Source organism: Phodopus roborovskii, unplaced genomic scaffold (assembly GCF_943737965.1).
Source record: "Phodopus roborovskii unplaced genomic scaffold, PHOROB, whole genome shotgun sequence".
In the NCBI taxonomy this organism is placed as follows: Eukaryota; Metazoa; Chordata; class Mammalia; order Rodentia; family Cricetidae; genus Phodopus; species Phodopus roborovskii.
Genome location: NW_026126442.1, coordinates 2,499,873 through 2,516,056, shown reverse-complemented (window position 1 = coordinate 2,516,056; position 16,184 = coordinate 2,499,873). Strand labels below are relative to the sequence as shown.

The following is a 16,184-nucleotide window of genomic DNA, read 5'->3' as shown; positions in this document are numbered from 1 at the left end:
TTGAAAGCTCTCCTCCTAGGGAAGAGAGAGCCAAAGAAGAGACAGCCTGGATTCCTGTCCCGTTGCTAAATTGGAGCACCTTAATGCCTTAAGGACCTTGCTTCCCAAAGGAAAATGCTTGTGCAGTCTGGTGGCCTTCAGAGAAGTCATGGCTGGTCCCCACAGTTGAACTATTCATTTAGATTTACAGGAGTGTCTGCTAAATGGGGCATTTTAAAGCAGCAGGCCTGCATCTGTGGAAAACCACTCATTTCATGTGAATGCCTGTGAGCCCCAGGTGACCAGGACAATTCTGCTAAGTTGTCATACCACCCAGACTCTGTGGCCAGAGACTATGTTCACACAAGGGGCTCTGACACCTCTTTGCTTCACATCCTAACACCTGGTTAAATTTTTACTTCTAACTAGGACGTGATTTGTGTTGGACTGGTCAGTGTAGTGTTTGCCAAGTTTCAGGTTGCTCAAACCTCCATTCCCTCCCCTCCACCAGCCTTACTTTGAAGTTCAAAAGCAAATTGATTAAATATACATTTTGGGAACTTTCCGATTTGCTTCTTAAACTAACAATTCTAAACTTTTTTTTTTTTTTCTTTTTTAAACGGAAGGATTTCCAGCCATCAGCAGGTATAACTGAAACCACATGTCATCAGAGACCAGGGGGTTTTAGGATTTGTAAATTCTTATTGAAAAGGAAGTAAGCAAGGTAACAGCTGAGGGGGCCTATGGCAGGCTAAACTTGGGTCTCATTTTAATCAGAAAATATAGATAGTGCCTGTTTTATCACAGGCCTCACAGGCCTCCCAGGCCTCCCATCCCAAGGTGAACAAAGATTTGGTTTTAAGTCCTGCAAGGCTCCCTGTTTGCAAATTACAGAGCACTTCCGAAAGGGGCTAGAATGTGATTGCTGAATTACTTGAAGACTACATCCAGGCTAGGCACCACCTTACCACTCATAGTCCCCAGCAAAACAAATAACTTTTACCCCCTTGGGGGAAACACTTCCTCCCCTCCTCACTGCACACCAGAAGAGAATTTTTAAATTGTGATAACAGTGAAGGAATGTGGGCCTGAGCAGCAGAGTTCGGTGTCACTTGTGGCAGCTACATACAAAACATTGTCCTTTGGGTGTTGGGTGTCTGGTTCTTTGAGCTCAAGGCTTTGCCCACAAGACCCACATCAGAACTATTCTGGCTGGTGGTACATGAATGACTCTTAATGTATTCTGCAAATGGTGGAGTGCAACTATTAAGTGAACAAAGGCAAGCCTAGGTTTCCCCAACCCCCTTGTTTTTCCTGGGCTCATGTCATTTGAGTCTCCTGAAAGGCAGTGATTACCACATCATCTGGAGGAGCCCCTGAGACCTAGAGTTTGACCTGGTTTATCTGCTCAGGTGCTGGGTGCTGTTGGCCTGGGTCTTCTCTGATGGGTTCAGTCCAGTTTAGTGGCCGGGGACAATTGCCTGCTGCCCCTCTGCGGGCATCACATTCCAGGCAGCTGGTGGTCAGTTGTGCCTCCCGCCAGGGCTGCCACAGGCTGACTTTCACCAGGCCGACATGGGTCTCTCCCTTTCCTGGCCATTCAGGCCTTTGTAAATGCCTCAAATTCCTGGAGCCCAGAGAAAAGAGAGGCTCCTGTGGTTTCTAATTAAGCCCACAATTTAAATAACAATTCATCAAGGGGGATAGTAACCTCCTTTCTCCCTGGGGCAGCAGCTGGGACATTGAGGACTTATTTGCCCACAGCTAGACACCTGACCCCAAGGGTGAGGGGGAAGGGCTCTCAGAGTTTGGGGTGAGGCTGATCTGTAGCAAAGTGTGGGTCTCACGACTGGGCTCTTGCTCGCTTTCGTCTTTTCCGGTGAGGACTAGAGTCAGAAATGAATGAAGAGGTATTGTGCTCTGAAGCCGTCAGCGGGACATTGTCAATTGTCACCCTTCTCGGGGAGATGTGGAACTTCCCCTCTAGATACTCGAATTTTTCAGAGTCCTCGCCCAGCCTGAGACCTGCCCAGTGACTCATTCTTCCTCTATTGTTAGTCAAAGGGCTGGCAGGGCTCTGGCCTACTGCCAGGAGAGGGACTCATTGGCCTCGCAAGTGAAGTTCTGGGGACATTGCTACCCACTCTGGAGCTTAATGGCCCATCGGTTAAAGAAGGGCCTTCTGGTCTTTGGGCTCTTAAACCACTTGTTTTTTTTTAAACTCTGATATCTGTGCATCGCTGAGTTTAGTGTTTTCATTTGGCCTGTCTAGGGCCACACATCTTTTATAGTGTGTTGATCTCACCAAATTGTTGTGTGATGACCCACAGCATGGTTGTGCTCCAGATTTGGAGGAAAATGGAATGCTAAGTGCTGCTATCCTTGGCTGAGGTCTTGTGCCTCAGCCGGCACCAAGGGCCTGCCAGCATTTCCAGCTCTCTGTGCTCTCCCAGATTCCTCTCTCTCCATCGCTGTTCTGCTAAACCTAGTGATGCACACCCCAAGACTGCAGGTCTGTGTGCACACCTGGCCTCTACCCAGCTGCCCTTCTAGTTCCCCCAGCATGGGCTCACGTTTCTGGCTCCCCTTCCCCTCCATGCTAAGCTATCCCAGGAGCAGTTTCTGTTGGCTGGAGCAATGCCTGGTTGTGAACAGTAGCAAAACAAAGCCAAGGATGGCCTGACACTCTCTTCTTCCCTGCAGGTGACCATAGCAGATGACTACTCAGATCCCTTTGATGCCAAGAATGACCTCAAGAACAAAACAGGGAAGGGGGAAAGTGCTGGCTACATGGAGCCCTATGAAGCCCAAAGGATCATGACAGGTGAGGACAGTTTCTTGTTTCTGTCGCTGTAACAGAACACCGAGACTGAGAAACTCACAGAGTGTGCAATGTAAACAGGTGTGCTTCCCTGATTAGAGAGGTAGGTACGTTTAAGATCAGGTGGACACAGGGTCCAGGGCTTCACGCTACATCTGAGATAGCAGAAAGCAGAACAAGCAGACTGCAGAAGAGACAAGAGGGAAGAAGACCTTGCCAGCTCTCACGGTGACTAACCCAGAGTAAGGGCCCACCCCCTTCACAAGAGGGCATTAGTCTATATATGAAGACTCCATCCCCAATACTCAAACATCTTCCAGTAAATCCCACCTCCCTCACTGCTGTGTGGAGTGGCTAGTGAATACGTCACCACGTCCGGGGGTCAGAGCACACAGGGCTTAAGCTCAACAAGAAGAAAAGAGCAGGGTGTGCTGCACATCTGGCCACCTTCACTGTGGAAGAGTGCTTGTTCTCAGTGGTAGCTGAGGGGCAGTGCAGCATTTTATCCCATACTAAAAAACAAAACAAAACAACAACAACAAAAAACACTGTGAGGATGTGCAAAACATATGCCACATGCACCTATGGAGGATAGAGGACAGATTGACAGGGATTGATAGTCTTTCTGTGAGTCCTGAGGCTCGAACTCGGGTTGTTAGGGTTGGCGGCAGGCACCTTTGCGCCTTTACCTTCTGAGTCACTCGTTCCACTCACCCCTTCCCCTGGAACACAGTTACAGTTAACCAGAGATGCCAAGAGGTATAGGAGAGTTTGCTCAGAAACTCCTGAATCAGAGGGGTGGGCGTAAAAACTTTACTTGGAGCTAACTAACAGCCAGGGCAAAAGCGGAAGCAGGCCAGTTGTGTCCCTGGTTAACTAGGACAAGAGGAGGGTACCTTGTAACCATGGAAAGTGATTTTGTGGCGGCCAGAATGACTGGCCGCTGTGCAAACCACCTAATACTTGCTGCCCTGTTCTCATCCTCACTGGGAGACCATGACTCATTTACCCACATCTATTTTCATTCATTCATTTATAGAATACAGACAGTTATAAGGGGCAATTTCTGGTTGTGAGAATCTTGCCAAGGCCTCTTGTGTCTCTGGAGTCTTTATGTATACGGTGATTGATACTGTGGGCATAGCCCAGGGTGAGCTGTCAGTATATCAGTGCTCCAAGAAGGTTTGCAGATAGATGAACAGACTCCAAACTTGCATAAGGGAGAATCAGGGAGAGGCATGACCTTGAACTTCTAATCCTCCTCTTCTAGGTGTTAGAGTTACAAGGATGAACCACCATGTTCAGTTATATGGTGCTGGGAATCAGATCTCAGGTTAGGGGAGCTCTCTACCAACATAGCCACATTGCAGTCTATCGCTTTAACCTCTGAGAGCAAGCTATTAGGGGTACTATTACAATTTCTGTGCTGTGTATACAGGACCTAGTACCAGGGCAGTGTCCCATGCCTGGAATGACCCCAGGCTGGAGGCAAGCACATCCGGAATGAATACTTGCCATCTAAACAACCTCTGGGATTCAGTTTGTCCTGTGTAGCATGAACCTTAAATTGGGTGTTTGCAGTGTGCAAGGCTGCTTTCAGCTGCTCAGTAGTAGTAGTAGTAGTAGTAACTGAGGCAGCATATTGTATGCCTCTGGTTTTCCCTGGGTCAGTGACAGTAACAATGACAGTAGTTGCCAAATCTTCTAGTCCTCATTTGCAGTGGTTGACGTGGGGTCCAAGTGGAAGACCTGTTTTTACCAGTGGAGAACTGAAGCCCCTGGCACCCTAGCTGCTTGGTTGTGGGGCGACTTCCTGTGTCCATACCATCTAGTACCTTCTCTGTGGTGCTGGATGCTGTGACTTTCAGTTTCTAGGAAGCATTGCCTCTCAGGCCAGGCTTCACTGATGGCGGTTGTCCCTCTGCAGCCCTAGCTCCGGATGGTTGATGATGAGCACTTTTGTGAACAGGCAGCTGGTTCCAGCCCTGTGGAGAAGTGAGCACTTGTGGCTTCCTCTGACTGCCTCAGCTTACTGTCTCCACAGGTTCTCCTGTGTCACCTGCAAGAAACAGGGTCTACACCAAGATAGGTGCTCAGCTCTGTGGCCTCTGGGTCTTGATTACCACCCTACCCAAGTAGCTCCCAGAACTGCCTGACAAAACCTAAAGCACTAGTCAGGGTGCAGCTCTGTGGGTGGGGGAGCATTTGATTTGCCTTGCCTGAGTGTAGCTTGGTTCACTCCCCAGAGACCTCCAACCATTCCTTTTGATGAATTGGGAAATCGAGGCTAGAAAAACAGAAACATGTTAATTATTTGGAGATTAATTTTGAACCCAGTGATTCAACTCTTTAGGAGTCAGTAAATCACGCATCCTCAGTGGTGTCTTAAGCAGAGAACACTGGGAGATGGTATGATGGGTTACATTTCAGATGGGTGATTGGCTCCCAGTGCCCCGAGGTCCATGTTAACCCTGAAGCCGTGGGGTGCCACGATTGATTCATTGTGACTGTTTTTCAAACACAGGGATTGTCCTATGTTTCAGGACTGGCCCCATGAAGGGAATAGGTAAGGACAGGTCTTCTTTTGCTCCTTCTCTGCCCTGCTACCTGTGTGGTCCTTAGTTACTTCATGTGTAAATCAGAAAGAAAGATGAAAATATTCATAGGCTTCCTTCCTGTCCACACACATTTGATGTCCTCAGACTAGATCTCCTATTGGACCAGTGGTTACACTGCTTCAGAGCCCAAGTATTTTGTTACTATGTTTATTACTACAGGGCTGGGGTTGAACCTGGGACCTCATACCAGTCTAGAGGAATACTCCCAACACTGAGCAACTGTATCCCAAGCTCTCTTCTTACATTTTATTCTGTGGTGGTCTTGGTGAATTGCCAGGCTGGCTTTGAACTCACCCTGCAGCTCACATAAGGTTCGGCTTCCTAGGTAGCTAGCATTATAGGCTTGTGCCACCAGGCCCAGCTACAGCCCAGTCTTTCTCTTTTCTCAAGTTTCTGTTATAGGCTGCGAGCCCCAGGTTCCCAGCTCTCTGTTCTGTAACTCCAGTTCTGGTCTCTATGGACACATGTGTTCACATGCATTATCTCCCCCCCCCCCATGCACACGTAATCAAAAAAAAAAAACAAAAAAACAAAAACAAAAACAAAAAAACAAAAACAACAACAACAAAAAAAAACGAAAGAATGCAAAAAGGATTGTGACTACAGCTCAGTGTAGATCAGGTATGGAGCACTTCTTGAGCAAAGCCCTGAAAGGGGGCCTTTTGGCTGGAGAGGGGGCTTTGGATAAGATGTGAGTGACAGTTGGTCTTTAGCTTTGCAGAGGACTTACTTCCCTGTGCATTCCAAGACCTCTCATTTAGCCTGTGTAGAGCCTGTGAGGTACAAGCACTCTCCTGCCTGTTTGCAGAGCACATTGAGGCTTGGGCCAGTGCAGGAAGCAGCAGCACCAGGATCTAGCCCCAGAATCTTTGAATGTTTGTTAACAGCACGTAACTCAGAATGCTGCTCGTAGCTCTTCCCAGAGCATCTGTGGAAGTAAGGGGAGATCACTGTGGCCCTTGGTATGCTTTGCCTTCAGCGTTCTTTACAGAAGCACTCAGTCTGCTCCTAAGATGAGTCACTTGGGTATTCATTGAAAGCATTTTCACTTTAAATATGTAATTGCATATTGAAACTTCTTAGCTGTTGTTATTACTAAATTGGCATAGTAGAAAGACCAAGAGAGGGCCTTCCACACAGTGCCACTGTCATGCATGACTTCCTTGGTCATACTTTCAAACTCTGTATGTGGTAGCTGTCAAAAGGCCAGAAGGGATGTCCTTCGTCCTCCTCTTATATAGCCTCCTCTGGTGGCAGTGTGCTTTCCAGAAATGTAGCAGATGTTGTATTGGAGACTGTATTCTTTGCGGGAAGAGGAAACAATGGGGCCTCTAGTCTTGGCCCTCTCCTTGGTTTGCCACGTGGCCCTGGACAGGTTGCTTCCCTCATCTAGATTCTGCCTTTTATCACCAGGTGTCAAAAGGATACAGATAAGGTAGCAGGTCTGCTTTGATTGTAAATCTTTAGGCTACTGCTTCTGGAGTCATTTCTAGAGACCCCTGAGAGTTCTGAATCTCCTGACTTTGCCTATGTAGTATCCCCAAGACTCTGGCAGGTGGTGAATGTTGCCCTTTGCTCCCAGACAGGAAGAGCACCCTCTGGCCCTGCTATTCTGTTCTCTGCTCCTGGTCCAGCAGATACTTCTCAGAGAAGGGCCCTGGGCCTTGCCTGAGATTATCATCTCTGTGTTTGCTGTCCTCTCTGCTGTTTTGGATAACTGGTCTGTTTCTAGAGTGCTCGGTATCTTCCTTGTAAAGGACAGGCCAACCCCTTCCCCAAGCTACACAGTGCTGTGCATGCTGTTCCCAACATCATCCTCGTCTACTCTGCCCCCATACAACTCTCCTTCCCCAAATGTCCCTGTACCTGTTTGTATCCCTCTTTCCCCAGCAGTCTCCAGGTGGGTTCATGCTTTAACCTGTCCCACTGGTCAGAGTGCTCCCTGGATAGAGAGACAAGATGAAGAGCAGTCATTTGGCCTAGCATTCTTTCTGCCTGAGTCCCAGACAGGCATCTATTGGCCAAGGTTACACCACAGCAAGCATCAGAACAGAGCTGATCTGGTCTCCTGACTTGCATGGCAGGACTCCTGGGTCTTGTTTTGAAGCCTGGCCTGGCCTCCTCCCATCTGGCAGGCAAGAGGGTTCCATTGGGGATGGTGCAGTTCCCTGGTTGGTCTGTCATTTACTGGAATAGCTTACCTACTGGACAGGAAGGAGATAATCAAGTGTAAATAGATTCTGGATTAGTCAGCGATGACTTCCCTGTTCTTGAGAAAGAGTGGAGCTCACACACCCAGCCCAGTACTACTCACCTGCCCAGCTACGGGATAGGTGGAGAGGTGGGAAGCTGGGTTTCCATGGTGATGCCCCCCATGGTTGTTTCCTCTGCTCTCTCCCACACCAGCCTCTCCTGAGGCTGAGGCCGAGTCTGAGTACATCCAGGTTTTTAGGAAAGTTGCAGCAAGACCAGAACAGAGCCAGATGTATACATTTGTAACCCTAGCATCTGGAGGTCAAGACAGAAGAATCACAAGTGTGAGCCTAGCCTTGGTTATAGAAAGACCCTATCTTTCTGTGGACTACAGAGGTCATGACTACACAGAGAAACAGGGGGGGGGGGGGAGGATTGAATATTGGAATGCAAGTCTGTATGGAGAATCATTGAAAGACCCAGAAACAAACTCCCTGTGAACAACTTTTCTCATTTGGTAAAGACTTGCTTGTCCTTAACCACAGGGCATCAGTGAAGGTACAGTACATCAATGTCCTGGTTAGGGGTTTCTAATACTGCTCATACATAGTAAGTACATCAGTCAGTTAGTGGATAGGGGTTTCAAGTACTGCCATGTGCTAGCACGGTTCTGAGTGCCAAGGCTTATCTGTGAGCAGAGCTACTGTTCTCATGGAGCTTGGAGTCAGTTCAGGACCAATGGGGGCACTGTCACCTGGCCATGGTTCCTGAGGCCTGGAACTCAGGGTCTGTCTGTCTTGATTAAGAACAGAATGGAGACTTCTCCTATTCTCACATAGACTCAGGAACTCAAGTCCATTGCAGCCCAGTTCCTGCCATCCTGGGCACACCCTACAGGGGCAAGACATAGGAAGTTGTTTAGGATGATGTGTCTGCTGGGTATGGATGGGGTGGGTTAGAGCAGCAAGGAGCAGTGGCTGGCAGACTGGTTCTGTGGCTCTGTGGCCAAGGCAGTCGGTTTATCTAGGTCAGAGAGTTGGAGACAGGAGCCTGGCAATAGCTGTGCAGGTGGCTTAGGAACCTTGCCAGCCAGTGCAGTACATGAGGAAGGGACAGGAGAAGCCAGTTGACTTCGGTGAGGTCCTCAGTGAGTGGGAGGGTGGGAGTGCCAGTTACCTGTTAGAGATATCCTGGCTACAAGGAGGGAGGGGGGCTCCTGGCAGGAGTCATTGAATTTAGATGTGGATGCCCTTGGGGCTAGAGAGACCAGGTTATGTTGGTGCCTTGGAGCAGGATCTGGGGTCAGTTCAGGACAGGTCCCAGAAGTACTCCAGAAGCCTAGGCCAAGAGAGAGGATTGTGTTCCTGGTTTGAGGAGAAAAGGTGGTCTTCAGGGCTCACCAAGGACACCACTGTGCTTCTGTCCCTCTGAAGCCTGAAGTAGGGTTTGATGACTGCTCTGAACCCTATCATTTGACTAATTAATTATTGTTCCCTTCTGAAGTGGCCTTTCTAGAAACTTAGAGGTGACAGGTCTGTATTTAAAGGCTGCCCTTTACAGGTTTACTCAGGAGCCTCCCTAGGGCTCTGGGAGGAAGCTGGCAGGATCATTTCCATCTTCGGATGAGAACCTTGGTCACAGGAACTCTGCCCCCTTCCAGGCCTCTCAAGGAGGGTTGTCTTGTCTTGTCTGGTCATGCATATGGAGGATGGATACCAAGGGCAGCAGTTTTGGCTGTTTGTACACTGGCATTGCAGGGACCTCAGGTTTTGGCCTCCCCTTCCACTGTGTCTCACTGTGGCACACTGCCTCTGGTCCTTTCTGAAGCAAGCATCCTGAATATGAACACATAAAATGCTGCTGCTTTTTCTCTTTGACCTCCCAGACAGCTGAGGAGGAGTCTCCCATACCCAGGTTGCATTGCTAATGTTTTACATTCTAGGGATCTAAACTTCAGCCATCACACTTGACACAGCAAGCACTTAACCCCTAACCATTTCCCCAACCCCAGATCCCATTTCTTTGCCACACTGGGGGGGGAGGGGTAAGAACTAGAGGTAGGCTGAGAGCACTATCCCTCTGATGGGAACATTAAGGTTTGAGATACTGGCTAGGCTTTCTTGTGACAAATGATTCCTGGTGAAAACCTGCTCGTTTGGATAGAATGGGTGTCATGGGAATGATGAGAAACTAGACTGTGCTGGAAGGAGGCCACATGGTCTCCCAGCCACCTCACCTCTGCCAGTCTACTTGGACTTCCCTGGTGCTGGCTTGTGGCTCTGGAGAGCCCTCCTCCATTCTACCAGGCATTAAGTATATGTATGGGGACTGCCACGTATGCCCTTGTTTTCCCAGTTTCCCAGTCATGCATCCCCTCCATGAAGCCACCCTATCTAGTGTCCCAGGCACCTTCCATATGAGACATCCAGCACATGGGTCTGGGGGAGAATCTGCTGCCTCAGCAGATAGCTAGATACTGTCTTGGCCCTTCACTCTGGACATGAGTTGGGATTGGCATTCCTGGCTCCTCTCGCTTAGGCTTACTGTTCCTTGAAACCCTCTACCTGCCAGTGGCTGCTTTCACTAGACTCCCACGGTCTGATGACAGCTTCTGTTCTAGGTCCTGCTCTGTGTGCTCATGGAGTTAACCCACATCTTCCCTGCTCTGCCTCCCTAAGTAGAGGTTGCAGTGGCTGCTGGAGGCCAGAGGGTCTTCAGGGAGTTTGTTCAGGGATTGTGCAGAGAAGAATGTTGGCCATGCTGCAGTGAGCAGAGGGAAGCACATGGCCGGGGAGTGGGGGGGGGGCATTGGTGATGGGCTGGGATTCTTTGAGGTCAGCCTGAGTGGACCCTTGGGGTCAATCCCTTCCTTGGGGGGGGGGGAAGCAAACAAACAAAAAACCCAAAACTGACTGCAGGAGCCGAGGGAACTACTTAGTGCCAGCTTTAGCATCCAGCAGTACTGTTATGCACCAGAGTGCCTTTGTTACCTTTGCCCCCCACATCACACACACGTGCCTGTCTGCCTGGCTGGCTGGCTTGTATATGGTGCTGGGGTTGAACACAGAGCCCTCTACCACTGAGCTGCATCTCACCCAGTTTTTAATTTTGGGACAGCATCTCGTCTCGCTACATTATCCTGGTTGGCCTTGAACTTGGGGTCCCCTTCCTGAGCCTCAAAGCATCTGGCTCCTAGACTTCTGCCACCAGGCCTGCTGCCTTCTGTTTTTGTGCTGTTTCCCATTCCCTGCTTAGAGGTGCTTCTCCCAGGAGTCTGCTGAACGTCTTGCTGTGTTGTCTGGAAACAGAACGAGTGGCAAGGTGCCAGAGTAAGATAGAGGAAGGGTACCTGTTTGCAGCTCCTGGCCTGCCCATCACAGGAGGGCATTCCCTGATCTCAGAAATGCAGCAAGCATGGGGCTGCTAGATGGAGCCTTCCTGGGCCCTGCCGGAAGGGAACCCGTCGTTAGTGGGTGAGTGACCTGGAGTTGGATCTAGTCTGCACATAGACTTCTACCTTGTTTAAATGGGGCCTGCAGGGCTGGATGTGGTCCACTCTATGTATTGATAGATGCTGGTTGTCCACAATAGAGTTTTTCCTCCGATGACAGGTGGGAAAGATGTTAGACTCAGAGGAAAGTGACATGCTGGCTAGAGTTGGAAGGGTTGCTAGAGGGTCTGTCCGGCAAAACAACCTCAGAAACCTTCATGTTTTACTGCAAGAAATACTTCAGTGTTGTGTGGTTTCTTAGGCCTCTCCCTCATCCCCAGCACATCTCCAGCTGCCACACCAGTGTAAATTCTGTGGTGTTTTTTATTCTCATAATGTATGCCCAGATGTTAAGAAAGGAGGTTTATTTGTTATTAATATATTCAGCCTTTTTTTTTTCCCTAAACTTGTGACCCCCTTTCATCTAGACTAAGACTATTTCTGAATCTCCAGTGCTGTGGGAAGCTCTTGGTTGTCTTAGGCCCCTGCCCCTTGTTCTGGGCTCAATTTTAGGACCTTGGAGGAAGAAGAATATGATATCTCAGGGCAGAACCTCACCTTTAAAGTCTGCAGCCCTTGTAATTTCTGCTGTGGGAGACTTGGGAGAGTGCCTTGGAGTCATGGGGACCCTGGCACTGGAGCTGCAGTCTGGTTTAGCTGACTTGGACCTGAGCTGTCTGATGTTGCTGCAACTGTACCTTCTTTCTCCTCTGGAGATCTTCCTTCACAGTGGGCGTGTCAGAGCTGACTAGTCGGGGCGCTTGTTGGCTGACTCCATGCTTTCAGGGTGAAGACAGAAGGCAGGAATGTCCCACTGCACCCCACTTGTGGAGGTGTAGTCCCAGGCTAGGTTCCCTGTCGTTTTGATAATTGTGACCCAAGGCTTCCCTCCCGCAGCTGAGGTCTCCTGGTATCTGGGAACTTGTCACCTGTGAATGACAGGTTAGTTCTCTATGGTGTATGCCCCAGTTTTTGATTGATAGTTACCCTTGGGGTTGTCACCTCTGCCCAGTGTGCTGGGTCTTGGAACAAGGCCTCCTTGATCCTTGTGGGTCCGCCAGAACCCCACCCAACCCCTAGTTCTACATCCCCCTCTCATAGGTTAAGAGTCTGAGGGGGAACTGCTTGTTTCAGGAAGTCTGGATTTGGGGAAACCCCTCAATTGTCCTTTCTCTAATTTCCTCCAGGAGGAAGCACCCAGGACTTGGGGGGATGGGGTAATCATTTTCTTTTACTGACTACAAAACACTTTTAAGACATCATCTCATTTTGTCCTTAAAACAACCCCGATGACAGCCTTTCCTATTCTTTCTGAGGAAGGAATTGAAAGCCAATGTGTCCACATGACAGTGGGAATCTGAAGGAGGGTCTCTAGGTGCTGTGTCTTGTCAGTCCCCGAGGCTTCCCCTTGGACCATTGAGAAGAGCCTATATTCTCCTGTCCTCCAGAACTTGAGGCTGTGGGGGAGACAGATGGTTTTTCTGTTCATTGTCTCCTCCCACCTCTTGTCTTCAGGGCCACAGAAGTGAGTATGGGCAGGCAAAGCACTGGAATCAGCAAGCCGGGCCCAGTGTGCAGGCCTGAATATGTAGCTTCCACTGGAGTTAACTGGAACCCCCAGAGCCATCGGGCACCTTGCCACTATCAGGGCTGCAGAGGACCCAGCTCAGGAGCATGCAGCCCAGCCCACATGGGTGAGTTAGTAAGTAAGCATTCACAGAACAGAAGCCATAGCACAGAGCTGCCAGGCTCCCCAACCTCCAGAACCTACATGCTTGTGCACTCAGGGAGAGGAGAGTCATAGCCCTGTCTGGAAGGAGCCCTGGCTTTGACACTAGATACAGGGCTGTAATTACCGTCTTTAATTACCCAGTGTTGCTGTGCCAGGGAGACAAGCTTGGCAATCACCTCTCCTGACAGGGTGGCTCCCGCTCCCGGTGTGTGTGTGTGCACTGACACGAACACATGCTCACTTGAGGTTTCGCTGTTATAGAAAGGGCCATTCAGAGTTGCCCTCCCAAGGGCTCCTGCCTTCCTTGCTAGGAGAAAAGGGTGAGCCCCAGAAGCCAAGCAAGTGTATTCTTGACGCTGCTGCTGCTGCTGCTGCGGAATGCCGGGGCACCTCTGAGTGGACTAGACAGTCTAAGAAGCTGAGAGCAAAGAATAGGCTTTATCCTGTTCCTGAAAAGGAAGAAAGCCAAGCAAAGAAATGGGAGGTAGGCAGAAAGCCCCTCAGGCTTTCCATGCTGTACACCCCTGCTCCTAGTCTTTATTGCCACTGCAAGGACACTGTCTCCTCTATCTGAGTGAGGGCTTGAAGGCTCAGAGAAGCTGAAGAACTTTCTGGAAGTCACACAGGAAAATGAGATTGGAGCCCAAAACAGGCTGGGTTGGATGAGTGGTTTTCTGAATTCAGGCCTTCTTGTGGCATATTAAAACCCCTGGGCCCCAAGCCGCTGAGGGCTGGTACCACCTACTGCTTATAGAGTTGTAGGCTGAGGACTCGTGCACGCTGCAGAGAGGCACTCTGTGGAAGGTTCCCTGCCCATCACTCAAGGTCATATTGAAGAGCAAACCACCTTGAAGTCATACAACACACACAGGTCTTTTCTATGTCTGTTTGCTTGAAGTTCTGTGACAGCAAGGTGGTCAGGGGACGTATTGAGAATGCATATTCTAAGGCTCTGTCCCTCACAGACCCATTGGAGCCCATGCATTGTGTACTGCATGGCCCTGGTTCTGAGACTAGGATTCTATGTTTAGAGGCCCTCCTGTAACACTTCAGGTTCTGCTCTGGTCTGCCAGAAACTTGATTTCTTCTCTCTGACTTCCCCTTCTCCTTTCTGTTTTTTCTGTCTGTTGTATGTGTGTGTGGGGGGGTGTCTATTTTGGTGTCTCCTTGCCATCCTCATTCAAGTCCCAAGGACCTAGTTGGACTGCGAGAAAAATGGATGCCACGTATGTGTGGGCCTCTTAGGGTTGTGGTTCTGACAGGGGGATCCTTGCAGTCTGGGAAGAGAGCAGGGCTGCAAAGGACAGGAGTATCATTCCTACCCCTTCTCCTGGTCTGCTGTGTTTTCCCAGTCTCTTCAGTCTGAACTCTGACCTGATCTGAGGGGAGCCCACTGTGAGAAGACTCAGGCAGGTGGTAGTAGCAGTGGGACATGCTAGACACCGTGATAGACGCATGCAGACCCCATGTAACATGTGATCTTGGTGTCAGCAGCTTCTATTCAGCACCTCAGAAACCACTTTGTGAACAGAAGACAACATTGGCTTTCCTGGGGGATGTTTGTCTATGGAGGCCTGCTTCCAAATGGAGCCTAGTTTAACCATGCCTGCTTTTTTTTTTTTTAAAAAAAAAAAAAAAAAAATGTTTTCCCCATTTTGAGCTTGAGTTCATTACTTAGCCCTGGCTCACCTGCCTCCCCAGGGTTGAAATTAAAGACATATACCATGCCCAGCTTCTTTAAAAATATTTTTTTTCTCCTCTTTTTTTTTTTTTTTTTTTTTTTTTTTGTTGTTTGAGACAGGGTTTCTCTGTATTGCTTTGGAGCCTATCCTGGAACTAGCTCTGTAGATCAGGCTGGCCTTGAACTCACAGATCCACCTGCCTCTACCTTCCAAGTGCTGGGATCAAAGGTGTGTGCCACCAACGCCTGGCTTAAAAATATTTCTTAATTGTACTTAATTGCACACACATGCACAGCATCAGAGAGGTAAAGCCATTGGAGTTAGGCTGCCCTGCACTGTCTTCCACCCCTGTCCTGGAGAGATCTTGGGAAGAAGGGAGTGAGGGCTGAGTAGACTGACTCAGATTGCTAACTTGGGCTTCCAGACTTTTCTTCTCGGTATCCTCTGATGAGTTTCCCAGGTCTGATCTCACGGATCGTATTACTCACTTTCCAGAAGCTTTTGCTTTATCTCATGGATCCACAGACTTCCAGGTCTTCCTCCAGCCATGCCCTCCCATCCTCTGCCACACTTTGCTGCCCAGGTTCTGTTCTGCCTGGCTCAGAGCTCCTCGAGCGGCACAGCACAGGGCCTAGGACTTACTGAGGCATGCTGAATATGGGCCTTTTCTCTCAGCTGTCTACGCCTTGCTTTGAAGTCTTGCATCGCTACAAAATGGATAACTAGTTGAACTGGGTGATCTCTTTTCCTGTCCTGAAAAATGAGCATCCCTAAACTGTTTGGAGACTATCCAAGCTTGTGCTCTCTGGGTTTGAAACCAGGCCATGCTGAGACCATTTGTCTGGCTCTGAGGGATGTCCTGAGTCTCTGGGGCGTCTGTGGTTCATGGGAGTTTACAGCAATGGAGCCAGTTGTGGTGAGGAATCCCCGGGCCAGTAGGATCGTGGTCTGACTAGTGGGGTCCCTGGTTCTTACCATCTCTGCCACAGAGCTGCCCTGCTGCTGGTCATTGTTGCTCCTGTTGCTTTGGAATTGTAGTAGTAAAAGCTCAGATCAACAGGAATGTTCTAATCTGTACTGCGTCCCCTTTATGAGGGCAGATGAGTCAGGCAACTGCTTCATAGTCCAAACAGCTTCCCCACAATTGAAAAGTCACTCACTGCCTACTTCATTGTCCCCAGTAGTGCTGTGAGCCTGGCTCCTCTCTGTCTCCGTCCTTTTCCAAAGCCTTTCCCCTAGCAAGGATTCCTGTGGGGAACTCAGACCCCAAGGTATATTGTCACCCCCCAGTTGCTTTTGTCTAGCTGTTGAATGCTACTATCTACTTGGACACTTGCTATTTGATAGCCTAGCTGCCTGGCCTAGAGTGGAGGGGTGGATTGTAGGGCCCTGAGGAGGGTGAAGCTGGGCTGCTCAGGTTGAAAGCCAGAAGAGGATCTGGGTTGAGGTAGCAGCTCTTAACAGTGGGTGCTGTTCATTCAGCGGGAACATCGCACATGGTCAACCAGGGGCTGCTATAATGGGACACAGGCCACTGTGGGGGGCAAGCGTGGTCTTAGGTTTGGTTTCCTGGACATGGAGCCCTGTGAGGATACTGTGTGGTCATCAGAATTCCAGAAAAGAATATGAAGAGCTTTTGAATGGTCTGAACTTGAGTTAAACCCCAAAA

The 16,184-nt window shown here is 49.4% G+C and overlaps 1 protein-coding gene across 1 annotated transcript in view; it reads left to right on the top strand.

Annotated features, from left to right (window-relative positions):
• Positions 1 to 16,184, top strand: part of Shb (SH2 domain containing adaptor protein B) — a 108,575-nt gene that overhangs the window by 42,151 nt on the left and 50,240 nt on the right. Inside the window, exon 2 of the mRNA XM_051187725.1 lies at positions 2,683 to 2,803. Within this exon, the coding sequence (XP_051043682.1) occupies positions 2,683 to 2,803 (121 nt within the window). The remainder of the gene's footprint in view (positions 1 to 2,682; positions 2,804 to 16,184) is intronic.